General features: G+C 36.0%; 1 protein-coding gene across 3 annotated transcripts in view; it reads right to left on the reverse strand.

Moving 5' to 3' along the window:
- The window catches only part of GRM5 (glutamate metabotropic receptor 5), a 278595-nt gene that overhangs the window by 58292 nt on the left and 198865 nt on the right, over nucleotides 1-21438 (reverse strand). For all 3 annotated transcript variants that reach the window (XM_068668432.1, XM_068668378.1, XM_068668316.1), the window contains exon 4: nucleotides 8152-8387. In XM_068668432.1, the coding sequence (XP_068524533.1) occupies nucleotides 8152-8387 (236 nt within the window). The remainder of the gene's footprint in view (nucleotides 1-8151; nucleotides 8388-21438) is intronic.

Below are 21438 nucleotides of genomic sequence, written 5' to 3' on the forward strand. Positions count from 1 at the left end.
TTCTGCTAAAAATCAAATGTAACAGTTTATTTCTTTTTTCATTTCACTAAGTTAATTTCTTACAGGCTCTTGGCTTCGTGAACAAATATATTTTCATTTCTATAGGAAATTTCATCTAGTCCAAATGTCCTTTTCCATTCAAAATGAATACAAAACCTCAAGATTGTATTAAATCTTTTCTGAAAAGGAAATTCTGAGAAAAAAAAAAAAAAAAAAAAGCTTTGGCAACACTGGAAATGTCATTTTGATGTTGAGGCAAAAAACACAGTAACAAACAACACAGCAACACAGACTGAAACAATGTGAAAGAAAATTATAAATTTGAAACAAAACACCACAGAGTTACTGAAATGAGAAAATAGTACTAACAATAATAATAAAAAAGACTCATTTCAACACTTTTCTGTCAAAGTGGTGTCATTGAGTCAACATGCTGGTATGGAATATTTCAGATTTGATAAGCAAATATCTTCCAGTGCAATCCATTTACCAAATCATAGAATTGTATAATCATTCAGGTTGGAAAAGACCTCTAAGATCATCTACTCCAACCTCTAACCCAGTACTAATGTCCACCACTAAACAATGCTACCAAGTTCTATGTCTACACCTTTATTGAAGACCTCCAGGGACGGTGAATCAACCACACCCCTGGGCAGCCTGTTCCAATGATACACAACCCTTTCAGTAAAGAAATTTCTCCTAACGTCCAACCTAAACCTCCCCTGGTGCAACTTGGGGCCATTTCCCCTCATCCTATCACTCAGTGATTGCGAAATGTTTTTGATCAGCCCAAAAAATATTTTTTTCACTGTCCAAAAATGCAGAGAGAACTTCCAGAAGATGTTTTTAACATGGCTAGTTGACTTTGGTGTCTTACTTCTTTTTAAGTCTACAAAAGCAAGATGTATTCAGGGCTCTCACAGCTCTGCCTGGAGGTTGACCTGCATCCTTGAGTGCCTGCATACTAGTGAAAGTCTGGGTTCTGTTGTCAAGTTCAGTAACATCAGAGAAAAGGGTAACAGTGACCATAAGTCTCAGAAGAAGGTAAAGAAATGGATACCTCACACTATTTTCTTAGGAATAATATTATTATTCCACCTTCTATGGAATTCAATTTCTTTGATCATAAATTGCAATGAAAAATGACTGCTACAGAAGGAAGAACACATTAAAAGTGGGCCTAAAACTTTCTGCACATGCAAACGTGCTTGTGTGAAGTATTTGAATCTATGTAAGAAGCTGAATTGTTGTGAGAAGAGAATGACAGGAATTACTCTAATTCACCCTTCTAATAGGAAGCATCTATAATCTGGATATATCTAATTACAATCTGCATTTATTCTTAAGGCTAAAGAGACATGGTCTACCAGTACTGTTGTATTAATAACTTCTAGGTAGTTTTCAGGGTTTAGAAAAGCAGTGAGAAAAGGAATGGTAGCATAAAGGATATAACCACAGTTGAATGGTATATCATCAAAGGATCCTAATGTAAGGAAGGAGGAAGGCAGGGAGCATAAAGTGAAAGAAAAAAGATGTAGCTTTGTAGTCAGATTTTGGAGGAGTTTGAGGAATTCAATAATTGTAATGGGAAGACTGCAGTTATTCAAGGGTTTTAGTTGCAGGGATGTTAAAATCAGGTTCAATGTGTATATATATATATATATATATATGTATATATATATAAAAAGTCTTTCAAATAGGTATAACAGAATATATAGCATTCAACAGTGCCATACTGCTTCTTTCTCTGAGTGAATCAAAAAATAGTGACATGTCTGTGTAGGCTCCTGGATCAGACTATGTCAGACTTCTGGAAAATTCAGAACTGAATCTATGCCTTGCAGTTCATCCACCTTTGGGAATTTCTGGACCTGAAGCTGCTTTACTGTAAAAGTAGTGATAAACAGTATTTGAGCTTCAAATCTGAAATGTTGGCCATAAAGATGAGGCTTGGATCATCTTCCAGCTTGCAAGTGCCCAAACATGATACATCATATATCAAGTAACAAACTAAGTGAGAGACAGGATGCACTCAGGAGAATTAAAATGTCCTTTAATTCACTGTTAAAAAATACAAATACATTTTAACGTAATTTGTTTTGATTTTTTTCACTAGAAATCTAAAGATAAAAGTGTGGGAATGCCACATGTTTGGGGAATATGGGGTTTAAATGTGACACATTCATTGAAATATGGAAAACAAGCCATCCACTCTGACAGAACTTACGTTTTTTTATCAGCTGCGGTTTGACTAAACCAATTTTGGCATTTGAGTTTAAATCTAACAAACAGATTATTATCCTGTTGCAATACAAAGACTAGACATTTATGTGTGATTCCTAAATTCTATCTGGAAATACAATAGGGCCATTTGTTATACCAAGTTCCTTTTCAGCTGAAGCTCTAGGATTTTCTGTGGGTTGTTTTGACCTCATTAGAAGCAGCTGGAGCTGGACGATATTGAGCAAACAGGCAGATATTTTTCACATTTATACTTCTTGTGTTTTTCTGTACATTTAGCCACAAAACTTTTCTCACATTTATCCCAGATCTCCCTTTCTGCAGATAAATTCTTTCACTCTTAATCCTGTTATTAATTGCTTTGAGAATTATGGCAATAATTCTCCTATGTGCATTTTAGTACACCTGAAAAAAAAAAAAAAAAAGTTTTTATCTCATAGAAGCCACACGGTTAAATCAAAAAGGGATGAATTGACTTGCTTCATCTTGCTAAGACTCATTCAAGATGCTACTGCAAGTCTCATTTTCCCTGTTTATTGCTTTATGGTCTTCTTCCCTATAAACCCTGCCCCTGGCTCCTTGCTCCCCAGCATGTCAGATATAAGTTGCTTTCCTCATTTTCTGTGCTCCTTGTGTCTTGTCTATAGTTGATCTCTGACTGATTAACTAAGCTTCCATCATTTACCTTTGTGTTTTCTCCCTTGCTGCTCTGAACCACAGTATTTAATGTCAGGACCCTGCTGTAAATAAATACCTGCAAAAATGGTCCATCACCTTTCTTCAGGTTCTTGTTTCTATCATGCCTTTACAGAACTGTGAGTATTTCTGAAGCCTGTAATCTCTGCATGTCAAACCAAGATGTTACAATGCTTTATCAGCATTAGCCTCTACTACTTCTCTCTTCCTTGTCCTAAACTTAGATCATAGATAATTGGGATATGTATACTGATTTTGCTCTGTGTTTAAATAACACTTCAAAAAAATGATGTTCCATCTATGCCTCTGGCTTTTAGGAACTATAAGAGAAAGAAAATAGAAGCAGAGGTAAAAGGATTCATTTAACAGACAGGTAGGTGTAATAAATATGCTTTTGCTCCCGGTGACTTTGAAGGCTTGACTTTTTCCACTAATGTCAGTTGAGCCAGAGTTTAATGTACTTTCCTTACATTTTGTTTTCTTTCTGTTCTGTGTTCAGATGCATTTGTAAAACACCCTTACCAGGAGAAAAAATTGAGCTTTGATGGGAACACTTGCCTGTGAGCATGCAAGTGCATACACACCCAGTTGCTAAAGGTGCAAAGAAAATAGATAACAAGGGATTGGATTAACCTTTTATGACCTGAAGACAGTCATTGAGTAGAGTTACTCATCTGGTTCAAGTTGCACACCTATTCACAAACTTCACTGATTCAAGGAATTAGATAATAAAAAAGATACCTGTCTGGTGCCAGAGGGGAAGACAAATCCAATTCTTGTAAAATCCCTACTGTTCTGAGGCCATTCCACATCTCCTGTCCAACATGCATTATAAATTCTTTACTCTGACTCTTGGTGTCTGGAAGTGGCTTGTAACACCTGTCCTGTGGCATGGGACTGATTACACTGAAAATCAACTCAGATAAGCCTGCAAACTTCTCACTTTCTGTAGTACTCCAGCTGGGCAGAAAATCAATGTACTTAGCGACATCAGTGACACCCATTTAGATTAGGTATGTTCAAATCTGCAAATGAAAAGCGTGCTTGATGCTAATATTTTTACTTCATTGTGAACTAAATGTATGTGAGTGGATGGAGACCTTTTAGAATTTGATAGAAATGAATGAATAAAAAATGCTTTAAGACTGTTTTCTCATATTCTCTCTCTATGGCTGATTTCACAATCTTATTTTCACAATCTTATTTTACATATCTTATTAAACTGCCTCTTCATTTCATAATAGTACCTGTGTTTATCTACTTGCTGTTTAAATAAATTGTTGATATTGTTAACAATTTTTTTTATTGTTAACAATTTTTTTTCTACAACCAGATGATGTAGAATAATTCCTTTTTTTTTTTTTTTTCCTCCAAAATAATGGTTATTGCTTTCTATATAGATGTTGTCATTTAATAATGACTTCATCTATCAACCTTGTATCTTTTTATAATTATCCCAAGAAGTAATAAATGGCTTGCCTTTTGGTGCAGAGATAGATTTTTATTTGTCTCCAGCATTCCTCTATAAGCTCAGTGTTTTTGGGATCCTGAGAAAGTCCTTAGCCTGCTTGTTTGTTTGTCTGTTTTCAATATGGAGCTGCTGGAGAAGAAAATGTATTTACAAAAGGTAAACTAAAGGGCACATCCCTGTTTTCTTATCAGGATAAATCTGAGACAACACTAACGTATACATCACCATGCTGAAATTCTCAGGTCAGCCTACAAAATGCTTGTGACCATGGAGGGCAAGTTTCATCTTTATTCTAGTCCCTTTGTGAGACCCATGCTGGAGCAGTTTGCTCCTGATGGATGGACTCCATGGTAAGGAGCCGTGTGGAGCAGTTCTTGAAGAGCTGCAGCCTGTGGGCAGCCCTCACAGGCTCAGATAGGGAAGGACGGCATCCCGTGGGAGGGACCCCATGTGGAGCAGGGGCAGAGAGTGACTGTGAAGGAGAGGTGGAGATCAGGAACTGACCGCAGCCCCCATTTCCTGTTGCCCTGCACCACTCTGGGGAAGGAGGTGGAAGAGAGTGGATGTGGGGGGAAGGTGTTTATAGTTTGCTTTTTGTTTTCACTGCGCTGTTAGTAGTTGGCAATAAATTATATTAATCTCTCTACACTGAGTCTGTTTTGCCAGTGATAGTGACTGGTCTCCCAGTCCTTATCTCAGCCCTGTAATTTTTTTTTTCCTTGTATCTTCCCTGTCCTTCTGAGGAGAGGGAATGAGAGAACAGCATGAGTGAGATTAAGATGCCCATCAGTTGTTAAACAACAGTCATTGAATATCATTTTCATGAATATTGACCAATGATCTAGATCAAAATTAGAATGGTAAAATTCAGTATCGTGATGATCAACAGTTCTCTGTGTGAAAACCTTGATTAAATGGACAGTTTTAATGGGCAGACTTATTGATTGCTGTGGAGTAGTGTCCTTAATCTGGGGAATTCCAGAACTGAATTAACATTTTTCTGTCCTACAGCAATGAGAAAGAATTAAAACTATTAAAATCTTTATTTTTCTCTCTCTTTTTTTTTTTTTTTTTTTTTTTCCCTTTTACTATAGTTATCATGGCCTAGCAGTTGAATATGATAAGCTGAAGAAAAAGTAATTAGAACAATATATTTGGATTTTTTTTTCCTGTGATCATGATTTGCAAATCAGCACCGTGTGATTCTTACACATTTCTTTGTGTGTTTGAAACTCCTGGGCTCTAGGAATCTCATTGAGCTGTGGCTCATTTAGGATTTCTTTGTGGGAAACCTTCCAGCAATAAATGCTGTTCCAAATGTGCTATCAAGCTTTATGATTAAGTTGTTTCATATCCACAACTGGATGACTTCATGTTTAAAATAACATCTCCCTGCACCCCTGAGATAATTTTTTTTTCAGCAGTGAATTTTATTTTAGGCACTATAAAAGACTCTGTAGGCACACGTTTCACACTTCTCAATCTTTCATATAAAACAGAAATTAGATTCTCCCAGTGCTGGTAAAAAGTAAGTAAAATAAAAGATACCCCCAAAAAGTCAATCTGAAATGTCACTGCTAATGCATCACATTGATAGAAAAGAGGTTTTTATTAGCTTGTAGCCAGTCATATCCACTGTACTGTTATCTCAGGAAAAATATCTACATTATAGTGGGGAAATCAATGACATTTACTGCTCACTATGCAGTACCTGTCAATAGAGCAAATAAAACCTCAGTCATGCTGTGTTGGAAGGATAGCAGAAGAAAAATACTAGGGAAAAGTTGAATGCTGAAGGTGTACACAGAGATTTTTTGATTCTTAGGTTCGATTTCCACTTCAGCCACAAACTTCCTCTACAGCCTTGTGCAAATAAAAAAAAAAAAAAAAAAGACTTACGAACCATAAGTGGGACTTGAGAGGGATTATACATGTGGGGGATTTTTTCTTGTGTAAATCCAAAACTTTAATCCTTAAAACCATTTATTTGTCTCACAGGTGTGTGGAAATTATTGATGTTTTTAGGAGGGAAGGTCCCTTGCGCCTTACAGCTGTGGTTGGGCTGATGTCCGACATGGGACACCAGGACATCTACTATGGTATTCCCTCTGTCAAGTCCCCAGGGCCATTTTCTAGTCACAGCAAATCTGAAGGAAATCTGAAGGAAAACCTGTCATACTATCATTTAGGTATAACTTGGGTAAGGAGGGGGAGACTCAGGTTAATGCCTTAGACTATCTGAAGAGCTTCAAAGCTACAACATTCACTTACCATCAGGACAATTGACCATTAGGTCCCTAAGCTTTACTTAAAAATACATACACATGGGCCCAGTCTTTTAATATGACCCTGTTCTTGCAGAAAATGGGTTTCATTTACAGGAACTCAGTGTTTTTCAATGGAATTCACCCTGTTGTGTAGGAGGACACTTAAAGAGACAGGCATTGATTTGGAGGTTGAAACCCTGGCTTCACTGAAGTCAGTGGGAGTTTCATCATTGACTTAATAGGCCCTCTATGTTTTTCCTATGGTTTTATCACCTTTGTTTCCTCTTCGTAATATAAAAAACATTTTCTCAAAAGCGGAAATGAAAGCTCTCCTCTTTTGTTTCCTTCATTTTCAAATTATTTGAAGCTTTTTCAGAAACTCAAATAATGGGAAAGTAAGCAAGGACTATGACAAAACATTCTTTTCACAGCCTTGTTGGTTTGTAGTATCATCTCAAGTGCATGGGAAAGCCTTAAAACCATTAATGCATCTGAAGATGCATGGAGAAATTCAGCATTATACGTGCAGTGACATTGACAACCTGCAAAACAGAGACACTGTGTCTGCTTGTAAGGCTTGTGCCTATTTTTTCTGTGCTGTAAGACAACAACATAGTATCTGCTGAGTTGGTGTCAGTGTCATCTTAAGCTTCCATTGTAGCTTAAGGACTTACTTCAAGCAAATAAAGGAGGAAGTATGTTTCAATCAGAACTAAAAAGCTGTTACCCCTCAAGATAAAAATAAAATGGGGCGTTGCCTTAGTATTGCAAGGCATCTCATGAAATAGAGAGTAATTAATGGAAGTAATGCAAAAATTTTGAGAAGAAAGAAAGAAAGCACCATATCTTTCTGGGAAAAAAGAAAAAAGAAAAAAAAAAAAAAGGTCAGTGTTTTGCAAAAATGACAAAATGTTGTGGCAGTTTTTTGTTAAAATCAGTACAATTTTATGAAAAATATCAGCTTAGTCAAAATGGCATTTCCTGAAATGACTCACATTTGAAAGAAAACTTAATTAAATCCTTCAAACCAACTAGTCTTCTATCTGAAGTACACAAATGATCTTCATCATTACCATCTGGACTTATAATATTTTGTGTATTAACTCTCTGATTGCTCTTGTGCCATAAAGAAATATAGCTAGACTTGTTTCAGAAAAGAAGCATTGAATTTTGGAGGACAAGACTTTTGAAAGTATTTAGATGACTGTAATGGCACACTAGCATCAAGATTTTCAAATTTAGAGAAGCATTAGTTGCTGAGGCGCCATCTATTTGTTTCTCTAGAGACATGAATACTTTTAAAATCATGTCTTTTGTCCTTTTGTAAAAAGCCAGTGTTTCAATTCCAGCATCTTTGCTTTCAGTCCCACTCACTATTCCAATCAGAGCAGTCTGTGTCAGCTCAACATGACCTGTTCACACCAGAACTTCAATCACACTGGTTTATACAGAAAAAGTAATAAATTCACTTACTTGTGCAAGTCTTGTTGTATTTAGGGTTCTCTTGAGGAAACCCTTCCAAACGGCACTGGAACCTGTGCTGCCAAAATTCCTGAAACCATGGATTTCGGTGATTGGTTTCTGGCCGAAGCTGCAGGTAGTAATCATCAAACCATTTCACGTCAGGAGACTGGAGCTTGATCGTTATTCCACCAACGGCTTCACGCTGATACCCATCTGTCACATCGTACCTGTCTGCCCAGCCATCACTGCAGGGATAAATGAAAGAGAGACAACATTGACAATTCAACGGAATAAGAAAAGAGCTTTCTCAAAAACAAATTATGAGCCTAAGAACACATACCCACACTTGTGATTCTGTTTTGAGTAAAGCACCTGCAATACTTCTGCTAGGATTCAGTGTTTTTCTTTTCCTTATGTTTGCTTGTAACTGGCACCTTCTACTTAGATAAAATATTCCTCATCTTCTAGGTAATTGAAACAACATTACAAATCACAGATCCTGAAATCGGCTCTGTATAAACACAGCTCTGCATCACACAAAGCTCCTGTGAGCTCTGGGGAGAAAAATTGTGGAGTGTTTTAGTGACACTGGGTTGATTTTTCTCTTACCTGAAAGGAGATGACCTTGAGGACAGGATCTCTGACCGTGCTGAGAGGCAGTAAAACAAAGCACTGTGTTGCCGACTATGCCTCTACTACACAGTGGGGCATGGAACAAAGAGCTAGAGGCAAATTTTGAATGAGTTGACACTGCTGAAGCAGAAATGCCAGCTAAGAGCTCAGCTGCTGTTATAGTACCGCATCGCATCTGAAAATATAAATCCTCTCTGCAGACATGACTAATGAAGTTGGGCAGAGCATTATGCAGATGTCATGTTTTTCTCCTGTTTCTTGGTTGTTGGTGGTTGGAGTATTATGGATCTTGTGTGGTACTGTACCACACATAGAATTTTAATCCCCTTTGGTTAACCTCTCTGCTTGCAACACTCTGACCACAAGTAGCTAACAGCAGTGACTGAAAACCCAAATCAAATAAAATGTCCCAAACGTCTTAGGGTAATTCCCTTCTGGTTCCATAATGGAGTTCCACAGAAGTACTGACATTTATTAAGTTTCACTCAGCTCTATTAAAAATATGCATATCTCATTAGAGCAATGCAGAATTCTGTTCTTTTATCATGAGCATGATATTTCAGATTATCAAAAGCCCCAGGTCTTACAGTCACAGAACTGTAGAATAGTCTGATTCTTTTTTACTTTTTTATTTTTTTGTTCTCTAGAAAGGCACTGATGTTAATGATTGTAGAGAACACCTTTAAATAGTAAAGGTTGAATAACTGAAGGATTAAAAACAAAACAAAACAAACAAACAAACAAAAAAGAACACCTACCTTAATTTATTTTATTTTAAAACTTCATGCATTTTTCAAAGGTAGTCCTAACTATTTTAAGCTAGTCATGGAGTAACTGATGGAGGTGACCTTTAACTGTATCATTCTGTTGTTCTATTTTGATCATCTGATTTCTGGTTTAAACTTTGCTCCTGTATTTCAGATCATGCATTTCAGTCTGCTGCAGTCACCTAGCACATTCTATATTCTCTACATGGAGACTCAGTTGTCATCACACAGTGCAAAACTCAAGACCTCAGACAGGGACCCCTTCTGCACAAGACACTATTGTCATGAATCCTGGACCCTTGATTACATCTCACAAACACAGCTGCAATGTCAGTAAATAAAAGTTTCAGCAGTGCAAAAAGTAATATCCAATATCTGAAAGTAAAAGGAAAGGACTACTAAACATGCTTTAGATTTTAAATGCACTGATTTACTCAGCACAGAGGAGTAAAATACACATTCATGAAAGGAGAGATGAACACTGATTTTCAGCCTGAATACAGCATTTGGAAAATTTACCTTTAAGTTTAGATCCACTTAGAGATGTTAATGTTAGGAAGTCAATTAACAGGAGTTAATGTTCCCAAACAATCTCAGTAGGCTCACTATAGGCAAAGTTTCCACCTTCCATCAGGACTCTGTAGTTGTCAAAGACTTAGCACTTTTTATAGGTTATTTAGTGATAAAAACTTCAGACTTTTATTTTATTTTATTTTATTTTATTTTATTTTATTTTATTTTATTTTATTTTTTTTAACATATGAATGATTTTGCCTTTTCTTTGAAACATTTATCTTAATCTTTGGCAAGATTTTAAGCTGTTTTATTCATCCTCACAAAATCTGACAGGTTTTATGAGTGCAGGAAGCGATAGATTTTCTGTAGGTTTAAAAAAGTATTAATACTGAATGGAATTTGACAGAAATAGAGCTGTGCTGTCAGTATCTGTGTTTTATGAGTTCCCACATAAACAACTTAGAAACTGTTTTACTGTAATTAATTTCTTTATCATTTTTCAGAGGAATAGCTTTGTAGACCTAATCCAGCAGAGTGCTGTAAAATTTATAGTATTACTTTAAAATAGTTATCTCCTCTAAGATTTGTAACAGAGATATAATTTTAAAACTTTAAGTTATTAAAAAGATAGAAATAACAGCTTCAAATAGCATAACTCTTCTATTCAACATTTTCCACAGAAGGACTTTTTAATTCAACAGAGCTGCTTTTCATTCAGATAAGTATTTTAGCTTAGCTTCTTGGTCCAGAGGCTTTTGGGAGGCTTATATAAAAGATTTACTCAAAGTGTGCATTGTAGAGACAACAATGTAGAAACAACAATACCTCAGACAGACAAGGTAGCAAAGCAAACACTAGACTAATGCCTTAAAAGCCAGTGAAAGTGGTTTGCATAAAAATGCAAAGACACCAGTTGTGTCTGATATTTTAATTCTGCATCCATATTATATTAACAATGCTTATGGGATGTCAAAAACAGGATGATATAGTTGTGTTTGTCAGATGCCTTTGCTATTCTATGAACTCAGCAAGGGTTGTGAAGGTGAGGGAGAAGAGAAAAGGTGTGTCCTTACTTTGATACAGATTTCACAGTCCCTCCTTAGAACTTCTTTCTTCTCCTAATGACTTAATTGTACTGCAGTACAATTAAGTTACCAACCTCTTGATACTTTTCACTTATGCCATTGTGCATATATGCTTGTAGTTTGAAATGGAGCATTTGACTCTTATGGAATCATAGAATCATTATGTCACTTTTCTCTTCATATGACCACAAATTAACTTTCCTTGAAGACATCTAATAGTTTAGTCATTGCTTTTGTTTTACAAGCAAATGAATTAGTTGGTTTGTTTATTTGTTCTCCTAACATCTGTCCCTGCCATCACAGCAAGTCACAAAGACCAGCAGTCATCTTCAAGTGTAACACAGAAACATGTAATTTGAGATTTAGGATCATCCCTTTATTTTTTCCATATTATTCTTTTCAGGTAATACAAGACCCTGTCAGAAGAGGCAAGTTATTTAAAGGTGTTGTCCCATTCTGAATGGGTACTTCCCTACTGTATGTCATGATTGCTGTACTAGCAAGTTTTACACAAGCTTGAATTTGTAAATTTAGATTTTAAACTACAACATGGAATTTTAAACAGGGCAGTGTAGTCTGGCAACTTACAGTGTGTCTGTGCCTGTTCAGGCTGATGTGTCAGTATGTGAGCTACCCAGCGTAACCTGACAAACAGGGATTGCGAGGTAATAGAGAATAGATAATCCATTTCTCATCCTTGGGGAAATGTTGCCTGTATCCATATCACCATAGACAGTATCTTTCTCTATGATATATAAAACCTTCCAATTACAAACCACTCTTGAGTAATTTATTCCCACACTCAACCACATTTATGAGCAGAATGCTGTTTCCCATTATGCAATAGAATGATTCTGACTGTAGCTTACAGCCATTATTTCTCATTCTATTCAAGAGATGAAGAACAGACTCCAAGTCAGCCAAATACCTCCTCCTTATATCAGTCAGTGCAGTGTAGGTGCATTCTCAAATTCACAGGTGAGACATATATCTATAAAGATATCTTTGCAGTCAAAGAGAGCATTTTATACACTAGAGAAAAAAATATATTCCTCCAGCTCTGGTACAAATATGCTTCTATGGATTCTATCCTTGACCTTCTCCACTATATCTCCACAAACTCTCTTCTCTGAGGATTATCTCCCATTGCAAAGGGAATAAACTGAATATCACCTCATAAACTTATGTGCCGTTAGTTCTAACATTGTCTTTATTGAGCTAATGAACCACCTCACTCACATTTCTAACTTTAATGTTTAGAGACAGATATTTTAGTAGCAGAATATTCCTAAAAGCTGGAAATGGTGATATCAGAGTTGAAGAATAAAAGACATTTTCTTCCATCAAAACCTGAATTATTTACCTCTGCAATTGTTCTATGTACCAGAAACAGGTGTTGTTGTTTTTTAACTGATGGGCAAATGTTCTTAATATGATCCCACCTAGACTTAAAGATAGAGTTGAGTAGGAAGAAACCTTACTGTGAAATGAGGCAGTATTTGCACAGCTACAGCACCAAACCTAAAAGCCCCTTGCTGAGATATCTGTCAGGTGTAAGTGGTAATGCATATATGTCATTCATCAGCTTGTCCAGATTTGTCAACAAGAAGTTGTCACAAAGATAAGATGACTATGACATGTGCAGATCTGGCTGGTGTTAATATTACACTCACATCTAGCACAGTGGGGAATTGTGTTTCAGGATTGTGGCATGTTTTCCCTTGTCCAATTCTTTTGTGTTTGTATTTTTGACAGTCATACTAATGTCTGGTGCACTTTCCTTAATGACTTGCTGTGTGATATAGGATAATATCTATACTATATTAAATAAAATATATCGTTGTTAATCATGTTAGAAGTGTTATGAAGAAGTCATCGAAAAGGTAGTTAATGACTATACAGGCAATTCATTCAATATGCATGGTGGTGATGGCTGCTTTGGGCTTATACAGTACAGTCAAGAAATTCCTAACCCTCTTGAAAGGGGTTTACAAAAAGGTGAAGTGAGCCATTTCCTGTAAGCAATGAGCTAAATATATAATGCAGAAAATGTCTTGGAAAAGACAGAATGTATGTTGCTCTAAAACCACTTCACATCTACTTGATATTTAGCATTATGATCAGCCACACGGAATATGTGACTGATGTCAATCTGATTATCTTGAGTAAAAGGGATTTGCAGAGCTGATTGATACCTTCCACAGCACTAGCAAACTATTAGAGTTGCACATTACCGTAAACAAGTCAAAGGAAGATAACTACTGCCAGCTTAAGCTAACCACTTTATTGTAAGAGGAAGAGTAAAGAAAGTGTTGGCTTGCAGTTTGGTATGGGGAGAAAGCTTCCAAAGACAAATTTAGGACAGCTTTTAGTATCAAACAACTGGAAAAGCAAGTGGTTAGCACAGTTGACAGTAGCAACAGAGGTAAGGTGTCAGTGAGGAAGTGGGAAGGTGGAGGACAGGCTTGATTGAATTAGCTGTAGATTCACAGCTTGAAATACTAAACACAATACTAGGAGAGTGATGTGATAACTGTATTCAAGTATATAAAAAGCTGCAGCAGAAAGACCATAATTTGTTTATCATCTTGATGTAAGCATGCATGACTTCACCTGGAAGGAGGAAGATTTAATTTAAACACCAGAAAAATGTTCCTCACATTAAAGAGAATAATGGACTAGAATAGGTTGCAGATTCAGGGTGAGGGAGAGGGGGGAGGAAGGAGTGTGTCAATGAACTAGTGAGGCAAACATCAATCTGACAGAAATGGCCCTGTCTTGAAAAAGGGAGGACAGTTAGCTACCTATCTACATCTGTTCTTCCCTGTATTTGTATTAGTTTACGTTAAGGTTTGACACATCTAGGAATGCTGATTGCATAAAAACCCAGTGGATTAGCATAAAGAATGCAAAGAAAATTTAAATACTGCCTCTCCCTCACAATTTCCCTAGCTTTTCATGTCATTTTGTCTTGTTTCTTTTCTCATTATTGCATTTTTTTTTCTGTCTCTGCAGTTACTGTTTGAAGCATCAACAAACAGCAAAAATTGATTTAGGATTAGTCATGTGTTTGACTGTACACATAGCTAACTCCAGTGATGCAGCCAGAGTACTCAGGGGTGTGAAAGGGGCTCATGTCTGTGCCCTGCACTCAGAATTCCTGTTCTAAAGAGAAATTACCCATCCAGAATAACACTTCCTTAAGTGCAAGATGAAAGAGATGGAAAAAAAAATTCTCCTAATTAGAGCCAGCTAACGTTTTACAGAGTTGAGATATTTTATAAGAAAAGCCATTTATCTTATCCCCCTCCCCCCATCCCCTGGATTAGAAATGCTTCTTTATATTACATTTTTAATTTTCTCTCTTCTCAAAATTACTCTAAATGAAAATTATACTGTTTTATCTCCTGTTTTTATTTTTGTTGTTTTAGTTTTATTTATTTATTTATTTATTCTGTGAAAGGAAGGGGTTTAGATATATTTTTCAAGCAGCACTATCTTTCAGTATAATTCAGTTAATCCTTTGTGTTTTTAAAACAGAAAAGAATTTCTATATTCTCTAATTTAAACACTTTGGCTAAAACTCTGAAGTAAACACAGGTTTGGTAGTTTCAGACTACCCACTCATTTCTGAATATCCTAATCTACAATCCTGTATTGTTGTCCCTGTTATAAATGAAGTCTCAACTCAATCTGAATTTTGTAATATTTATGAAACAAATATTTATAAAAGGTATAAAAGGCAAGTAAACAGCGCTGGGTGTGCGGGGAGTCTATGCTCCACCAACACGCACACGCGAACATCAAACATTCTAAATATATAGAACATCGCTTTTACATACTAAACCCAAGTATGCCTATACATACGTGCAATCAGGAAAAATAATAAACAATCCTCCAAGTTCCACGGCTCAACAGTCTCCATTTTCCACTCCTTTTCTTGATTACATACAAGTCTCCATTTTCTATTCCCTTTGAACAATATGTCTTGCTTTAAGTTGTCAAGCAACTCAGTCTTCAGGCCTTATGTATCCCGTTCTTCCCAAAATGAAGAAAAGCATATCCATCTCCTTTTCAAGGCCAATGAGGCCTGGGTCAAAAGGCACGTCCAGGTCAACAGGGAGCGTAACAGCAAAAGCCTTTGATGGCTGTAGTAGCAGAGGGGCCAGTGGCATAGCAGTCAGATCAGTAAACGAGCCCGCAGCTCCCTCACTATCTGGCAAACCACACATTTCTGATTGTGGTCCCACACAGCTCTTTAAGGCCTCACAGATTGCTTGCCAGGTGCCGAGCAATCCCACTGCAACCTTGTCATTTTTAGTTGCAGAGTCCCACATCATGACCTCAGTTTGGTCCCATATTTCAGGCTCATAAACTGTCCAATTGTTAATAAGGAGAATAAGCTGTAAGGTTACAAGGACAGTCTTTGTTTCCAAGGATGTATGATTCCCCATAATGCACAACTGCTTACCAGCGAGGGGCAGTTGTGTGCGCGGGTCCACTTCTCTCAGCTCGAGCTTCTTCCCAGTGACTTTCTGTGCGAGCTTCTTTGAGCGGTTTGCTGAGTTTGGCCAAACCTATCTTCATGAGGCAATCAATGTGCCTGTTTCTCTCCTGGTCTCCATTCTGCTAGCCTGTTCCTTTTCATTCTTTCCTTCTTTCTACTTCTTTATTGATGATATAACTTCATCGTGTTGCCATTTTTTTTGTTTGTTTGTTTGTTTTCATCTTGAGGACACGATGGACTGGTGTCCTTTTACACCAATGGGATACAGCATAGAAAGTTGGAAATATGACCACTGGCTTATTCCATTAAGTAACTCACTGTATCAAATACAACTTTCTAGTTATTCATTCTGGATAAACTATTATCAACTACAATAAAATGGAATAAGTCAATAACAGTAAGCCAGAAAATGCAGCTTCAGGGTGCAAAAGCTCCCTGGAATATTAAGTGTACATTTCTCAACCACTGCTTCTAAAATTAGGGAAAATGCTAAGATATACATGTATACAACAAAAAATAGACTCCCCACCCTCCCTTTTGTAAACATTTCTGTTTATTTTCTAAATTGAAAATGCAAGCAGTATCTTGGGATCAGTTGGGCTGATTTCTTTTTCTCTAAGGTCCCCCCCCTCCCGCCCCCCGTTCAATCTATAGTTAATGCTATTACAGTTAATGAGTGCATTCATTAAGCTGTACACTGGTCTTTTTTGTTATGCAAAAATCTGTTTACAGGCCACATAATGATGATGGAAACTGCTGTTCTGCCCACGTGTAATCATTCTCCTGCCAAAAAAATCTGACTGATAGCATTTGAGAATATATTTGAGAATTTTTCTTCACCTATGTAGGGGTTTGTTGACTGAGTGGCTGTCTTTAATTTTTCCTTCTTTTTGTTTTTTTTTTTTTTTTTCCCTTTACTTTTTTTTTTTTTTTTTTTCCTTCTATATCTTAAAAGCTCTAAAAAACATTAAAAAGTCCTCATGCTCTTCTGCAAAGTGCTGCCAGTTTGCAAAGGTAAATTTGGTTAAATAGTGGTTGTGGGGAGAAATTGCTCATGGTGAGCAGCTGTAAATTGTTGCATTTAGATGAGTTCATTTTATATTATAAATCTATGCAATGAATGGGAATTCTTGTCTTGCTGCCCTGCCTGCTTTTTTTTTTTTTTTGTTTAGATTGTAATTCTTAGTCTTTGTCTGCTTTTTCACTTTTTTTATGCAGATTATAAAGATAAATGAATTTAAGGGTAATTCAAAGGAAAGAAATTAAGTGGCTATTTTTACGCAGCATGACACAGTGTTTTCTACAAGATGATATCTAGAAGTAACTATGCAGTGAATTTGGCAAATACCTTGCACAGGAGAATACTGGTACTAATTACTTGCTGAGTATCCAAACTTCCCCGAGATGAGAAAGGTTGTGATGGCAATTTGCGAGATTGGTAGTCTATAGCAACATCTAATTTGCATGAAAACAGAGTTTTTACAGCTGTCTGCATCAGTAGTTCAGATCTGCACAGTAATTCAGCCTGACTGAAATTTTTCTGGTCTACAGAAAAATATATTTTGTTTCTAGTGTGTGATTCCACTTCTTCATGCTTGCAATTTTTATAGCTAGTCAGACTAACTGGAGGATGTTGTACTCAGACATATCAATTGTATGGGCCTTTCCTTGAAATTGAAGAGATCTAACTGGATGTTACCCCTTAAAACACTAAAGATATTCAATTTGTGAAGTTTTTTTTTTTTTTTTTTTCTGTTGATTCCTGAATAATTCTTTGATGAGCAGAAGGTAAATATCAAATATATTACCACAATGAAAGGTATTTTGCATGCCTAGACAACTTTACAAGCTCTTAAAGTTGTTTTTTTTTTCCTAAGATCTAATGTAAATCTGCTGAAATTTAAGTCCTTCACTTCTCTAAGGGTTTTTTTTTTTTTTTTTTTTTTTTGAGCAATCATTTGCATAGACTTTCAGGTTTGTCTAGACTAAATAAATCCAGTTCATCCCACCTTTCTTTTAAATAGATTTTTTCTAGACTTGCTGTTATTCTGGGTCTCCTTCTTCTTGAAAGTGACCAGCTGGTCCTTGTCTTTGCAGACAGTGCACAGTGCTTTGAAAGCACCAACAATCAGTCAATAATGTGTCCTGGCACTCGATGGGGACACCAGTGAACACCAAAGTGAGAAAGAACTTAATGGGCTAAGAATGGGAAGGATTGATTCTTCATCTGGGATCTACATAGACAAGGACATAGTAGCTTGGGACATTCTCGTACTTGTCTACACTGAAGTCAGCAGGCAGTTCCTTTATGGTTCCCAGTAGGAACCACTAGACCTTCAAAAATAGAGTCAGAAGAGGAAGAAAGCTTGATGATTTTAAGCTCAGATCCTTGAAGCTCATTTTCCAAATATGGCTGAAGCTTCTCTTTTCAACAATATTAAAGCTGTTGACTCATATTTATAATTCACTCTAAGCTCCTCAAACTGCAAATGTCTCATGATGACAGCCTAATAAAACACCGCTTACATAATGTCAGAAGCAGCAGCTAAGAAAAACAGGAAAGAAAAAATGGTTCATCTATAAAACATTTCAATCAAATAAGTGTTAGTACTGTGAACACTAGCAGAAATGAAGATTTTCCATCTTCCCCAGAATGCCTGAATTCTGTATGGCATCTCAGACATTAAAACGTCTGCAATGCAATGTTATGCATCTATTAAGCCTGTATAAGCAAATGCCAAAAAAGTCATGCCCAGAAGTTGGGTCTTGGTAGAAATGAAGAAAAAATTGACTGTCTTGAAACACTGTCATAAATCCATTATATATGCAAACCATCCCCCCCAAATGGAAAGAACATTAGGATGACCTTGCATGCAGGAGGATCCTCAATTGTAAGGATCCTGCTCTGGCAGCACAGCATGATTTATTGAATTTCCTTGCATAGACTGCAAGGATTTTTCATTATAAAAGAGACTACCAGGAGAAAAATATCATATTCTGTATCAGCATTAGCTTTTATGAATGATTTACTGGGGCTGCCATTAATGGAATGATTCTCCATTAGACATCCAGGTACTGCTTTTATGTATATGTAACAACAGTCTTTGTAATAAATTCAATTGTAGTTATAAGATTAAACAGATAACTGAGACAGCCTTACTACTTAACAGATACTTCAGAAATGGGTAAAAAAAAATGATCTGAATAAAACCATGCACTTTCTTGACAGAAAATGTATGTATAAATGTATGTACAGATGTATATATAGACCTGTATATTTATATTTCTTATGAGTATATATTTGCAGCATTTTCCCTTAAAACATATCATGCAACATTTCTATACAGTACTTATTATGTGCTTTGTTGTAGAGAGTTCTGAAATTGTTAAAACTATCATAACATCATGAAGTATAATTTAAAAGAATATTTGAGATATTGTTTCTATAGAAGAACATTTTTAATCATAACTAATATACTTAATTTTTAGGCATACAAATCAGGAAACAACATGAGTGAATCAGTACATATGTGTGTGTCTACGTGTTCTAAAATGGTGCAAACATTAAACAGTGAGTTTAAAAGACAAAATAAAATTTAAACTAAAAAATAAATTTCACGTTTTATCATATATTTTCAATAATACTTAATGTATTAGAACTAAACCTTCTTATTACTTTGGATAGAGTTTGACTAATAATAACAAATTAGAAATTTAGGGGTAAATCTTAATCTCACACACATGTACTAATAAATGGGACATGAAACAAAAAGGTAAGGATGATATGTTAACATTTTTATTTGTATTTTTAGCATTTATTTTAAAACCATACATAACTGTAAAGGTTTCACTAGTTTAACAGTGAGTTAAGCAGATTCTCATCTATTCTTATAAGGAGAGCTACATTCTTAAATACCCAGACATAATAAGTCAAGAGACTAATATCAAATTGGCAGTTATACAATAGATTGAAAGTTTTGTGTACAAAGTATTGGAGATGACAATGTTATGTATTTTTTCATAGAAAAAATAAGTTGTTTAAAGGTAATAATTGCATTAATTAGCACCCAATTAATAATAAAATATAAATAAAAGAATATTCACAGCCCCCCAATGAATCAGTAATTTATTTATTTATTTATTTATTTATTTATTTATTTATTTATTTATTTGAGAAAAATGAGAAGGAAACCAACTCAGACCTAGAATAATGATCCAAGCAGGGTAGATGTGCTGAAATCCTATTCCTGCTGAAATAAACTGGAGCTTTGCTACTGTCATAAGTCAGGACTGCATTCCTAGCTCTGTGGTAAGATTGGGACATTACCGTCTAATTAATTCAGTGCCTACCTTTAGGTAATATAACTGGTATTAGCACTCACATTGGTGATACCATTCATGTTGGTATTACCTGTAGAATAACTCAGATGTCAAAGGTGATAAACATAAATTCTTTCAGTCAACTGTTTGAGGATCCCAAAGAACACTTTAATGATTATCAGAGGAGGAACATCGCAAAAAAGGTGCTTTGTTGACTGAAGGAACAAGTTGAGTCAAAAACCTTGTAGACTGAGCATTTCATCACTGGCCATACAGCTCTCAAAGCCAGTTTCTTCTTGAAAAGAGTGTGTCATAATAAATGTGCTGAAATGACATAGCTAATCTATAATATATACATCACGAGATATGTCAAGCCTGAACTAAAAGATTCTTTGCTGCAGCAAATTACAAATTTCTTCTGAGACTCACAGCAGGCCTCCACAGAAATATATTCATATCTGGTTGGTGTAAATAATGTGAAAACAAAGACTGATATCATTTACTACATATTTTCTTTTGCTGAAGTGGCTTGTATTTCTTTCTGCAGAAAGCTTACTTAAAAGCATTCTTTTCAAAAGACAACACATATCTATGCACTCAGGCTGTTTTACTTCAATTACTTGAGTTGGCTACATTTTAAGTGAATGTAATTCCCACAATAAGGCATTGACTTGATTTCTTTGTTGATATCCACACAAGCAAGACACATTTAGTATCATAAAAATACGAAGCCTACTTTACTGTACCCAAATCAAAGCTCACAAAGCCCAGCATTCTGTCCCTGATAGTATGCAGTCCAAAATTCTTGTACTCAGTCAAGACCCAAAATAGAATTGGATGGTTTTAGCAAATGCCAACTCATATTCTCCTACCATTTTACTGGCTGGTGATTTATGTCACTATCATAAACCACCAGAACTCTGATGTAAAGTGGTCTTTAGGCACATGAGATGATTCCAGTTTGGGGTGAAGTGTGTAGGTCAAAGAGATTTGACCCTAAATTACTTCAAAAATAAAGGAAATGCAGGAAATCTTAAAAAACGTGCAGCCAGTGAGACACAAAATTCACACTGAGAAGAACTTTTCTGCCTCCTTTATTTTACAGAGTTGTCAGAATCTGGTCTTAACAAAAATAAACATGAAGCCCAGGAGTGATCTGCAACCTAGGTGAGTAACTGTGTTCTGCATAAGAAATTTGCTTAATATGTGAGTAGCCAATGTAAAAATCTGAAACCAAATCTAGTCCAGAATATACTTTAAAAAAAAAAAAAAAAAAAAAAAAAAAAAAAAAAAGCTTAAAAATTAGATCAGATGGTCTCACATGAAGTCAAAATGTGCCATCTATGGAAGTGATTGTCCCCCTGTACTCAGCTCCAGTGAGGCTGCACCTTGAGTACTGTGTTCAGTTTTGGGCCCCTCGCTACAAGAAGGACATTGAGGTGCTCAAACGAGTCTAGAGAAGGGTGAC

This window comes from Anas acuta, chromosome 1 (genome assembly GCF_963932015.1).
Source record: "Anas acuta chromosome 1, bAnaAcu1.1, whole genome shotgun sequence".
NCBI classification, from domain to species: domain Eukaryota; kingdom Metazoa; phylum Chordata; class Aves; order Anseriformes; family Anatidae; genus Anas; species Anas acuta.